Source organism: Rhinoderma darwinii, chromosome 4 (genome assembly GCF_050947455.1).
Source record: "Rhinoderma darwinii isolate aRhiDar2 chromosome 4, aRhiDar2.hap1, whole genome shotgun sequence".
Classification (NCBI taxonomy): Eukaryota; Metazoa; Chordata; class Amphibia; order Anura; family Rhinodermatidae; genus Rhinoderma; species Rhinoderma darwinii.
The window spans coordinates 39,362,892-39,376,015 of NC_134690.1; the positions used below are offsets into that span (position 1 = coordinate 39,362,892).

General features: G+C 47.4%; 1 protein-coding gene across 2 annotated transcripts; it reads left to right on the plus strand.

Moving 5' to 3' along the window:
- The first annotated feature begins 633 nt into the window (after positions 1-633).
- On the plus strand, positions 634-7,481 carry LOC142760676 (uncharacterized). Of its 2 annotated transcripts, none has more exons than XR_012883355.1 (3): positions 634-1,212; positions 6,524-6,611; positions 6,668-7,481. XR_012883355.1 is itself a non-coding variant. In XM_075863865.1 (3 exons), the coding sequence occupies exons 1-2, from the start codon at positions 5,155-5,157 to the stop codon at positions 6,575-6,577; spliced, it is 879 nt and encodes a 292-aa protein (XP_075719980.1). In that variant the 5' UTR covers positions 4,831-5,154; the 3' UTR covers positions 6,578-6,611; positions 6,668-7,453. The 2 variants fall into 2 exon arrangements, 1 of the variants encoding a protein (XP_075719980.1); XM_075863865.1 differs by lacking the exon at positions 634-1,212 and adding an exon at positions 4,831-5,979 and having other exon boundaries at positions 6,668-7,453.
- Positions 7,482-13,124: the final 5,643 nt, after the last annotated feature.

Genomic DNA, 13,124 nt, shown 5'->3' on the forward strand with positions numbered 1-13,124 from the left:
CTGCTGGTGTACGAATCAGGCCGCTGACTCAAACATGTGCAGAGTTACAGGGTCTATATGATTGGAAAGACCTTGCGCTTTATTACAGATGGACAATATGGCTATGATTTAAGTTATCAGTCCAGTTAATCATGAATTAAGAATAAAAAAGCTTCATGTAGGACCTGAGGGGGTGGAGCATGACACAACCATTCTCTCTTTGTTGTTCTTGTAATACTTGTGTCATGCATACATCCAGACCCTTTTTAAAAATATTTTAACGAATTAACCATCACAACTTCTGTCAGAGATGTCCATAGTATTACTGCTCTATCAGTGAGGCTGGATTCACACGAGCATGTTACGTCCGTAAAGGATGGAACGTATTTCGGCCGCAAGTTCCGGACTGAACACTGCAGGGAGCCGGCTCCTAGCATCATATTTATGTACGACGCTAGGAATCCCTGCCCCGCTGCCGGATGTGATCGATGGTCAAATTGCTTATGTTCTCTGTATTAAATTACACTATGAATTATCAAGCAGGATGCCGGATTATGAAGATATGTATTCTCCATCTTGTAATGACCTCTTTCTAGTTCTGCTTAAATCACAAGGGAATAAGTTATTACTTTGTGTTCTTTTTCGTGGCCTTCAATACTGGTAGATAGGAGTCTGGCAGAACGCCTAGACCTGAAATAATCATCATATTTGTAATTAATTCTCTTCATCTCAGTATTTCACACACATATATGAAATCACCACATACACTTATGAAAACCTCCTACATTTCTATTGTTTGTAGGCCAGGATTTGCAGGTGTTAGAAAGATCACGTGACCTCAGAGGGAAGGTACCCTATGACGTATTTTCAGTCTACGTGTAAAATGTTATGATTGGTTGTTCCATGAGAGGTAACACCCTGGTTAGAAGGTACGCCCTGAGGGTATATTAACCTATGTATCTTGATAATAAATGAGAATATTGATTGAGACAACAGATTTCTATTGTCTTTATTGATCTCCTGGTGCACTGCTGATACTTCAATTACCATATTTGAATACCACCTGACAAAGCAGAGGGAGCCCATTAGAGCACCCATCCCAAAAGGTGCTACCTGGAAGGGGTTTCTTCGACAGTTATGGTGCCGAACAGCCCGGGACCTCCTAATGAGAATTTTGTGCAAAGTCCACTAATCTGGAAGGACCTGGGGAGTCACTGAAACCAAAACCGATCGGTAAGTAACAGACTTTATGTTACACCATTTGTTTCAGCCACAAAGGGGTCCCGTAATAATCAGGTCCTTTGTCAGGATGGTAGTGTGGTTAAATGGATTTACATGGGGGTGTATGTGACAAGTGTGATAAATGTGTGTGTAGTGTGATGTTGAATACATCTGTGAGAAGACATACATATCAAATTGTTGAAACTGTATGGCTCCCAGCCCAGAAGTAATATCCACTTCATAGAAGACGATATACACTCAGTGCAAGGAGGAGCAATTGTGTCTATATTGAATTTGCACTCAATACCATTACCCAGTACAATAGGAAAAACTTTGAATACTGTATTAGAAAATAATTTATATATTCCTAACGCATTGCCAGCCAGTGATATTGTGTGTAAGGGTCCATAAACCAGTTGTATGCATTGCCAGACTGGCATAAGGTGGGAATCAGTACAGACTGATTTCTAGCACATGATAATCTGGCATATACACTTTGATGTAAAATAACATCCAAGTAATTAAGTCTGTAGTAGAATAACATCAGACCGCTGGATTGAATACGCCATCTGACCATGGGGTCAGAAAATAGTAAGACAAAAATGCGGGACAGCCCTGAGACGTGGGTCTCTGCCATCAAAATAGTAGAAAGAGCAAAAGGATCTGAGGTTGTGAAGGATTGTAAAAGAATGTTTAAAATGATGGGAGTTGGGTCCTATGGAACATTAGCAGAATGTGATTGGAAAAGATTTATGACAAATTGTGTTGGATGGTCGAAAGACAATAACATGGTGGAAAAAGCCCAAATGTGGTATGAGGTAGCACAGAGAGTGAGTAACACAGAACATAAGAGTATGGAAGCAAATCATGGAATAATGTATGATTTATATGACCCTTTAAGTGAAAAGCTCCTCACTAATGTGTTAACCCCTTTACAACTGCCAAACAGCCCCACAGCAGCAACTGCGCCATCTCCTTATCCTGAAAATAGCAAGAAAGGCAGCTGCTGGACATGTCCACACTGTGGGCAGCAGAACCCCCTCACTGCAGGATATTGTGTCAGTTGTGGTACGCAGCGCCCCACTAGATTGTTTCCGTTAGTATCAAGTATCCATACACACAGGGGACCAAAACCAGTAGATGTAGACGGGCAACCAGTACCTGGGGCAGTAGGGGAAATCCAGTCACATGAAGCCACTGTGTATCGCCCCTGGAGCCCGGCTGATTTACTAGCTGTATGTGGCACACTCCCAGACCCACGGAAAACACCCAGCGCTTTCCATAGAAAGCTGCGAGCAGTACATCTAGCTTACCGTGCTACATGGTCAGATATTGAGAGCCTGGTAGAAACAAAGGGAGGGGAAGTGCTCAAAAATCAAATTCAAGCTGCTATTGCAAATCCCGTACCAGCAAATAAAACCAATGAGCAATCAGGACTAGAATACCTGAACGCTATGCAGCCCTGGGTAGATACTACTCAACAGGATCGAACTGATAGTTTTATGTCATTTTCCCAAGATGTTAAACAGTCAGTCCCTGATTATGCCACAACTTCACAGCAGCAGTGGGTAGATCATGGGTATGAAGAAGGTGATGCAAAAGACTTGCGCCTACTAAAAATAAATTTTATGTCCGGTCTTAAGCCGGCAGTACAAGAAGCTGTTAAAAGATCCCGCCCCGACTGGCGTACATGCCAGTTTAATAATTTAGTAAGCATTGCAAAAGGTGCAGAGTTATATTTAGCTCCTAAAAGAACCCGTCTCGCCCCGATGCAACAAAAGGGGGGCTATAGAGGAAGAGGCAGGGAACAAAAAGACACTTTGAGAACCCAGAGAAGGGATCTTAGCCAGATTACATGCTGGAATTGTGATAAGAAGGGTCATTATTCAGCCCGATGTCCCTCCCGTCCAGTTGAGCCTCCCAATTCTTTGATTGCTGCATAGGAAACTGGCAACCCTGATGTCTCCCTCTGCCAAGTGCTCCCCCCGACAGGTCCATCATTGATGGTGCCTGTTACTTTACCCACAGGGGAAAATACCTCTTTTCTAGTAGACACAGGGGCAGCCAGAACTGTATTACAAACCAAATATGTACCGGCAGAGTTGCTATCAACAGACTATATAGATTGTGGAGGGAACATCATTTCAGTTACAGTTAGCAAAACCAATGCGACTGAATATACATGACACACAATCAATTGTCTCCCGTGTGTTAGTGTCACCACACACTCCCTACAATTTATTGGGGACAGATGTACTCAGTGCCCTGGGAGCATTGGACTTTTCTTCTGCCATTCCAGAGTCCTTGCTATGCAAACTCCTTAGTATGGCAAGTATGCCAGACACTGAAAAAGCCCCAAGTACCCCTCCCCTTTGGTTGGCAGACATCCCAGAAAAACTATGGGCACAAGATAAGATGGATGTAGGAGTTTTAAATGTGCCGCCTGTACAAGTAAATTTAAAACCAGACATGCAGAACCGTCCTGTATGTATAAAGCAATATCCTCTGAGTCCGCAGCAAGACACTGCTATAGAAAAGGATATTAACTCCTTACTGGAAAACAATCTTATAGTGCCCATAATCTCGCCTTTCAACACTGCTCTTTACCCAGTAAAGAAAAAGACACTGCCCGGTCAACCTGTACAGTACCGGATGGTACATGACCTACGGGCTGTGAATGCTGTGACAATAATTAATACACCACAAGTGCCTAACCCACATACCCTGCTCAACTAGGTCCCCGGCACTGCAGTCTATTTCACAGTTATAGACTTAGCCAATGCTTTCTTCTACATCCCGCTGGATAAAGAGTGCCAGCAGTATTTTGCATTTACACATAGGGGAAGACAGTACGCTTGGGTAGTGCTGCCACAGGGTGCCGCAAATTCCCCTGATATCTTCTCACGTACCATGAAAGATATTCTGGACACCTGGCAGCCCCCCAATCAGTCCTCAGTTCTACTACAATATGTAGATGATTTGTTACTTTGTAGTGAGAGTCTGGAGAACAGTGAAACAGATTCTAAAACTATTAATGTTCCTAGAAGAAGTAGGCTGTAAAGCGAGCAAGCACAAGCTGCAATTATGTGCCAAAACAGTTGTTTTCCTTGGTCACTGTATTTCCCAAGGTATGAAACACTTAACTCCTGACAGGCTGGAAATTATACAGAAACACCCAGTCCCTAGAAACTCTAAACAATTGAGGACTTTCCTGGGTTTAATAGGGTACTGCAGAGCCTGGATCAGGGATGCCTCTGCTATGATGCAACCATTATATGACTGTCTCACCTCTGACCCATTTGTACTGTCACCTGAGGCAATTGACAATTTTCACTCCCTGAAACTGTCACTGACTACAAGGCCAGCATTGGGACTTCCTGACTACAATAAGCCATTTACTCTGTTCTGCCATGAACAGGCAGGCCATGCCTCTGGAGTATTAGCCCAAGATCATGGAGGCAAGATGCGACCTCTTGCCTATTACTCCCTTGCTCTGGATCCCATTGTACTAGGATCCCCGACCTGCATACGCGCTGTCTCAGCAGCAGCAGCTTTAGTTGAAAAAAAAAGCAGAAGATATTGTACTCCAACATGACATTATTGTGCAAGTCCCACACGCAGTGTAAGAAATGATGAACACAGTCAAGACAAAACACTTATCAGTTGCAAGACTTACTAAAATTGAACTTACTCTTCTGTCCCCTAATGTGACTATCAAACGTTGTGTTGTTCTGAATCCAGCGACACTCCTGCCCCTAGATTCTGAACAAAAGGAGGGAGGAGTGGGGGGACAGGGACATGGACACCCCCTTATTTTTCAACTATCCACTGATGATGAACTATTTAATTTTGAACATGAACATGACTGTCAAAGCCTAGTGGATATGGAATCAAACGGCATAAACAGTATATTTGATGTTGCTCTGATTAACCCTGATGCTGAGTATTTTGTAGATGGATCTCGATATTGGAGCGAAGACAAAGGACATTTCCTCAGTGGTCCACAATGGTAAGGCCGTCATACAACAGTCCCTACCCTCCAGCAGCTCAGCTCAGGAGGCAGAACTAAAAGCACTCGCTGAGGCGTGTAAATTGGGTAAGGGACAGCGTGTCAACATATACACTGACTCCAGATATGCCTTTGGAGTTGCACATGACTTTGGGACAATATGGAGAGCCAGAGGGTTCTTGACCTCGGCAGGTAAACCTATAAAGAATGCAAAAGCAGTAGAAGAACTTTTAGAATCACTGCACATGCCAGACCAAGCAGCTATAGTCAAAGTACAGGCACACACTAATAACAGTGATCTCCTATCAAAAGGGAATGAGGCTGCGGATGCAGCGGCAAAGGACGCTGCTGCTCTCCCTCTGATGATTGTGAAGCCTGTTTTACAACCCATCACAGAGACCCTGTTGCGTGCTTTCCAGGACCAAGCACCCCCTCAAGAACAAGCAGAATGGGAGGAGAGAGGTGCAGCAATAGGTCTAGGACAGTTGAGGCATCTTAATTCTAAGGTTTGCCTACCAAGAGCACTGTATCCAATGATGTGTGCCCTAGCCCATGGGAAAACACACTGTTCAAAGGGAGCTGTGAGCCAGCTAGTGTTACAGACATGGCATGCTCCAGGTTTTCAAAATGCAGCAGCCAAATATACAGAGGGCTGCATGACATGTGCACAACACAACCCTGGTAAAACCACCAAAACACCAGCTAAACACACTCCTAAGTCCTACTACCCCTTTCAGCGATTACAGGTGGACTACATACAACTACCTAAGGTGGGAATGTACCAATATGTACTTGTTTGCACTGATTTATTTTCAGGATGGCCAGAAGCTTTACCAGTGGCTAAAGCAAATACAGAAACCACAGCAAAGAAACTGATAGCTGAGGTCGTGTGCCGCTATGGAGTACCAGAGACAATTGAAAGTGACAGAGGTACTCACATTACCCAAGAACTATTGAGGAACATATTAAAAAGCCTTGGGATAGAATAAGCATTTCATACTCCCTATCACCCACAAAGCAGTGGTAAGGTAGAAAGACTAAATGGAACTTTGAAATTAAAAATCCAGAAGGCCATGAATGAAACTTCTTTACCGTGGACACAATGTCTACCCCTGGCTTTATACTCTGTAAGAACCACACCAAGAGGGAAGGATAAACTTTCTCCCTATGAAATATTGTTTGGAAATATGCCAAAGACAGGACTGTATTTTCCTCAGCAGTTACAAAAGCATTATGACAATATGACCACATACTTGGCTGCCCTACACAAACAACTGGAGAGGACACATAAACTAATCCTTTCTTCTATTCCAGATCCAAACTTTCTTTCAGGTACCCACTCACTACAACCTGGAGACTGGGTGGTAACAAAGATACACAACAGGAGCAGTCTGGAACCAAGGTACAGCAAACCAGTAGAAGTACAGCTGGTCACCGCCACATCAGTGAAGCTCCAAGGTACAGCCAACCAGTAGAAGTACAGCTGGTCACCGCCACATCAGTGAAGCTCCAAGGACAAGCCAATTGGATACATGCAAGCCATTGTAAAAAGGTTATCAGCCCAGATGACGTCGCCTCGATCGATGATGTTGCCCTTGGCAGGGTTGGTGTTGATGTTGCCCCTCATGGGGACGATGACTCAAGTTCTCAAGGAGGAAGTGGACAATAAATTCATAAAACATCATCAAATTATAACAGCATTAACAAACTTATCTGATTGTTGGATATGTACACACAGTCCTATAAGTTCAAAATCCATGCCATACATGGCTGTGCCCCTTAGTGAGAAAGAACTTCTTAACACTACATGTTGGGATCCCTCAAAGGTAAAGGATAACACAAAAAGGTATACATGGTCTAATACCAGTGTGCCCTTACCCATAGCAGGATGGATGGAGGATCCCTGGTGGCAGGTAAATCTAACCCTGATACCTGGTAAGGCACTGATTCTCACACAAAAGGAAAATTGAAAATGGCTCCCTAAAAATGTCACTAAAACACTGACACTAGGTGAGATCCCCATAAAAGGCATAAAGATAAGCTTCAATAAAACCCAACAGACCTCAGATGTATTTAGACCAAGTCTGGTAGAAAGGTACATACATAATGGTAGTTGGGAATATGGCCATTTCTTCCCTTCAGGAAGTAAGACTGATTGTAAACGTTATCCAGGGTGTATGGAAGAAACAGACTTACAAGGAAATGAAACTATGTATTGTGGATGCACAGGAGTATACCATGGGTCTTTGGGAACAAATTGTCCTTGGTGTGTATTACAGCATGACCTTCCTAAGTAGAGTCGTGTGTTAATGAACCTTCCCTTACCCATCTTATCCCTCCACCCCCACCTTTAGGAAAGACACGTGACACCGAGGTTGGATGTGAAATGGCCACAGCAGCCGTTTATTAATTTCACAGTTTTATCAAAACAATTTAAATCCGAAACATTCGGATAACTAGTTAGGAATCCACCAGAGAATTCCTCCTAATAATTCACTTGACCCAACATGGGTCAGAATCGTACATAACAATTTAACGTTAACATTAACCCGAGCAGAGGAAGTCCTTGAAGCCCCTTCAGATGTTCCTTTTTAAGAACACACCGAATTAGCCATCTGCAAACCACCAATTACCTCCAGCCGTAAACCAGCTCGGAAGCACCGTTCACCTCTGCAGATGGCTCCAACCACTAGAAGTCCACTTCAAGGGGATAACACCCGATGAAGCCCTCAAGTGATATACCGACCACTAGAAGTCCACTTCAAGGGGATAACACCCGATGAAGCCCTCAAGTGATATACCGACCACTAGAAGTCCACTTCAAAGGGATAACACCCGATGAAGCCTTCAAGTGATATACCTTCTACCAGAAGACCACTTCAAAGGGATAACACCCGATGAAGTCTTCAACCATGTACCTTTTTTGGGGGACGCATACCCCCGATGCGACCCCCCCACCATTTTGTACTGACTGGCCTCAAGGACTCCCCCCGCCAGCTGCCATGACAACAGAACCTACTCCGGGAAAAAAGGAAAAACATGTTAAATAAGCACACAAAACAAAGACAACACTCATAAACGGACGTACATAAAGCCCCACAGGGGTAACAAACAAAGGGCGGGAGGGTGGGAGCTTGTCTCTCCCTGTGTTACTCCTCCCGCTGCTTCCGGCTCAATGCCGCAAACAGCGGGAAGCTCAGCAACGGCCCCCTGACTCCTCCTTGTCCCTCCTCCACCTCCTCCTAACTCTCCCTCCAACTCTCCCTTACCTATTAACCCTTTCCCTACCAGTGAGGTCATGGAGGCTTCCCCTTAAGCCCTGCAGGCTGCGTCCAGCCTCTTCTTGACCTTCCTAAGTAGAGTCGTGTGTTAATGAACCTTCCCTTACCCATCTTATCCCTCCACCCCCACCTTTAGGAAAGACACGTGACACCGAGGTTGGATGTGAAATGGCCACAGCAGCCGTTTATTAATTTCACAGTTTTATCAAAACAATTTAAATCCGAAACATTCGGATAACTAGTTAGGAATCCACCAGAGAATTCCTCCTAATAATTCACTTGACCCAACATGGGTCAGAATCGTACATAACAATTTAACGTTAACATTAACCCGAGCAGAGGAAGTCCTTGAAGCCCCTTCAGATGTTCCTTTTTAAGAACACACCGAATTAGCCATCTGCAAACCACCAATTACCTCCAGCCGTAAACCAGCTCGGAAGCACCGTTCACCTCTGCAGATGGCTCCAACCACTAGAAGTCCACTTCAAGGGGATAACACCCGATGAAGCCCTCAAGTGATATACCGACCACTAGAAGTCCACTTCAAGGGGATAACACCCGATGAAGCCCTCAAGTGATATACCGACCACTAGAAGTCCACTTCAAAGGGATAACACCCGATGAAGCCTTCAAGTGATATACCTTCTACCAGAAGACCACTTCAAAGGGATAACACCCGATGAAGTCTTCAACCATGTACCTTTTTTGGGGGACGCATACCCCCGATGCGACCCCCCCACCATTTTGTACTGACTGGCCTCAAGGACTCCCCCCGCCACAGCGAAACAGGCCTTGACCACCTTAAGCCTGTGAGTTCCGCCACACCACCACCGCCCTTTCTATTCCTTCTGCTATCGCCAAGCTCCAAAGATCAATGCCAACCTCGGTCAGATGAACCCCATCACCCCTCCAGAAGTTCCCCACTCCTGACTCCAAATCCCTGTGCCGCACACAAATGCCCCCGATTTTTGCTACGAAACGGGACACCGCCCGATTAACTTTTAATGCGAGCCTTATTGACTCTTTCACTGACCTAGCCAACCGCCAATGTTTCCTCGGGACTATGTCCGACCACACTATCACCAACTTGGGATAAGAAACCCACAAACCCAACATATCGTGTTTGATATCCCGCACCAACTCACGCAAGGGGCAGACTCCCAAGTCATCCCCACCCACGTGCAACACTAAGACCTCCGGAACCCTATCAAGCCGGGCCTATGTCTGGAATTCTGCCAACCCCCTGCTCCATGACATACCTCTAAATCCCAGCCAATGCACAACCGCATCCTGTCGCGGAATGCGCAACTGGCGACCGTCCGGGCACGTACGAATGACCCAGTGCACGTACGAATGACCCAGCAACCACACCAAACACGGAGGCGAATCTGAAATGGAAAACAATTAGACACTGCCATACAAAACATTTTTTAAGCGTTAACCACAACCTCATAACAAATGGAGCGGACATAGGACTTAACTCAGTTGGACTCCCAACGACCAATGCGCCGCACCCCTTCATCATCCAACCCCCAGCGCCCCGCTGCAGTTGCTGCGCCAATCCTGAAGGAATGAGATGAATATGAGCCCGCCGCGACACCAACCGCCGTCAGACATTCCTTAAATACATCTCCAAACTGAAACCTGGACAAAACGACCCGTCCACATGGCGTAACAAAGGCAAATCTGGAGACCCCGCTTGCGGCTTAAAAAACCCCGCATGCACTCTACTGGGCACATAACCGACCCCGGGAGGGCGAACAAAACTATCAGCTTACCCTTCCCTACTTGGCTAAGCAAAGCAAACGACACAGGCCTTCTACTATCCGCCTCCCCTCTACCTCGGCCCAACCCCTTCAAAGCCTGTAGCACCAAAAATTCCTTAGATACATCTTGAAAGCCTCGTAACTTGAAACCAAACGCCACCGCAGATATGAACCGGTTCACCTTTGCCACTGAAAACCCCGCCTCCCAGGCGTCCCCTAACCAGTACAAAAGTGCCACCAACCTGTCTCTATCCGTATTGACGTCACCCAACTCTCTTACCCACTCCTCCCACTGCCTCCAACAAGCAGAATAAGCACTCCACGTCGTGCGCGCCAAAGACCTTTGTATCAGTTGTTCTACGGGACCGAGACCAGATCCCAAAGATGTTCCGGACAAGCCAAACCGAGACGTTCCGCTCCCAGTGCCAATTGCCGAAACCGGTCCCACTGCGAGCGAGAAAGAGCATCAGCGATGCAATTCCGTACCCCCGGCACATGCACCGCCACCACCCACGCGTTCAACGACAAACATACCAACACTAAATGTCGCAACAATTGAACTACAGGAGGAGAGGACGCCGTGATGTTATTAATGGCCAGCACCACCCCCATGTTGTCGCAGTAAAAAAAAAAAAAAACGAACCTTCTTATCCCTGACCCTGTCCCCCCAAATGGTTGCCGCCACCACGATGGGGAACAGCTCGAGCAGGGCCAGATTCCGCGTGAGTCCGCTGGACACCCAACTAGCCGGCAATTGACCTGCGCACCACGGACCTCCCCCGTAAGCTCCAAAACCGCCCGCCCCAGCCGCATCCGTAAAATTATTCAAATCACTCGCACTCCCGCCGTTGCCGCTGCCAACCGTCTACCAAACACCCTCCCCATTGGCATAATCCGGCAGGCGAAATTCAACTTCCCCAGCAGCGACTGAAGCTCCCGCAGCGTCATTTTCTTCAGTCTACAAGCCCGCCGTACCTCCAGCCTCAAAGCACCCAGCTTATCCGCAGGGAGACGACACTCCATTGCCACCGAATCTATTTCAATTCCCAAAAAACAAATCGTCGCTACTGGGCCCTCCGTTTTTTCTGGCGCCAAAGGGATCCCAAAATCCCTCGCAACCTTCTGTAGTGCATAAAGCAAATTACCGCAAACCGGCGAACCCCCCGGGCCAACGCACAAGAAATCATCTAAGTAATGGATCAACGAGTCGACCCCGGATACTCCCCTCGCTACCCACTCCACGAAGCTACTAAACGCCTCGAAGTACGCACAAGAAAGGGAACGCCCCATCGGAAGGCACCGATCCACATAAAAGGCCCCATTCCAAAGACAGCCCCAACAGCCGTTGGCTTTCTGGATGAACTGGCAACAACCTGAACGCCGCCTCGATTTCGGTTTTTGCTAGCAGCGCGCCCGGGCCCGCAGCCCGCACTAACCCCACCGCCTCATCGAATGAGGTATGGGCTACGGAGCACAACTCGTGATCTATCCTGTCGTTTACCGACGAACCCTTGGGATACGATAAGTGTTGAATTAAACGAAATTTTACGGGCTCACGCTTAGGAACAATACCCAACGGGGACACAACTAAATCTTTTACTGGCGACTCAACAAAAGGCCCTGACATGCGACCCAACGAAACTTCTTTTAACAATTTGTCCGACACGACCTTGGCATGCGAGTAAGCCGATTTTAAATTCCTCCGCGTAACCGGAACCTCATAAGGAGGCGGGGAATAACGAAACCAACACGAAAACCCTCGTAAAGCAACTTAGCCGCCGCCCTGTCCGGATACTCATTTAGATAAGGGGCCATCTTTTCCACCCTCACCGGTGACACCCCCTTGACCAGCCGCGGAGGACTGGTTCCCTGACCTCCTTTTCCGCATACATTTCGCCGCCCCATGTGATGCACCATTACACTCCGAACACACGTGCTTGAACTTGCACGTGGCCCCGAACTTGCACTGGCCTTCATTAAATTGCCAGCAAAACCCTGCCTTTCCCCCGCCGCCTTGTCCAACCTGACTAGACTGGCCTCCTTGGCCGGCGCTCCCGGGGAAGGACTGCCTAACCGGAGCCGTAACCCGTAACCAGAGAGCAATATCCTTCTGGTCCCACCGAATCGCCGGCCGAACCGCTTTTCGCTGACGGAATTGCTCGTCGTATCGCAGCCACGCCTGACCCCCATACGCCCTATGAGCCTCCCCAATAGCATCAAAATAACAAAACAACGCCGAACAATTTTCCGGCGCCTTTTCCCCTATCACACTGGCTAATATGGCGAACGCCTGCGACCAATTAACGAACGTCTGCGGGATAAGCCTATACCGCCGCCGTTCCTCCTCGTCCTTTTTACTCTCGTCCCGCTTGCTCTTATCCAAATTAAATTTAGCGAGCGGCAAGAGAGAAAAAATCTCTACATATTCGTCCTTCCAGATCCGCTCACGCACCTCCTGCTTTAAATGCGCCCCCAACGGACCTTCGAAACACACATACACCTCCCCACGAGCGCGATCATCAATACGCACCCGATCGCCATCTTTTTGCGCCTCGGTCTGTACCGACACCGCGACCGCCTCTCTAACCGCCGTTACGGGCCGCGCTTGTAACAATCCCCCTTCCCTGGGACCCTCCCAAACTACCGCCGGGGACACTTCCGTGACTACCGGCGCCACCGCCCTATCTAGGCGCCCGACCAGCTCTCTCAAGCAACCCACTAAGTCTGCCAAACCCGCGCCATCGCGCCCGCCCGCGCCACTACCGGCCACCGATGCGACGCTAGCAGCCCCCCCGCCGATACCCGACATAAAAATCGCTGGATATGACAATGATGGAGTTATACACTCACCGGGCTGCACAGGCGCTG

Coding starts and splice junctions, on each gene's coding strand:
- LOC142760676 (XM_075863865.1), top strand. CDS start 5,155: ATGGATCTCGATATTGGAGCGAAGACAAAGGACATTTCCTCAGTGGTC. Junction 5,980..6,523: donor ACTACATACAACTACCTAAG/GTGGGAATGTAC, acceptor CTTCTATTCCAG/ATCCAAACTTTCTTTCAGGT.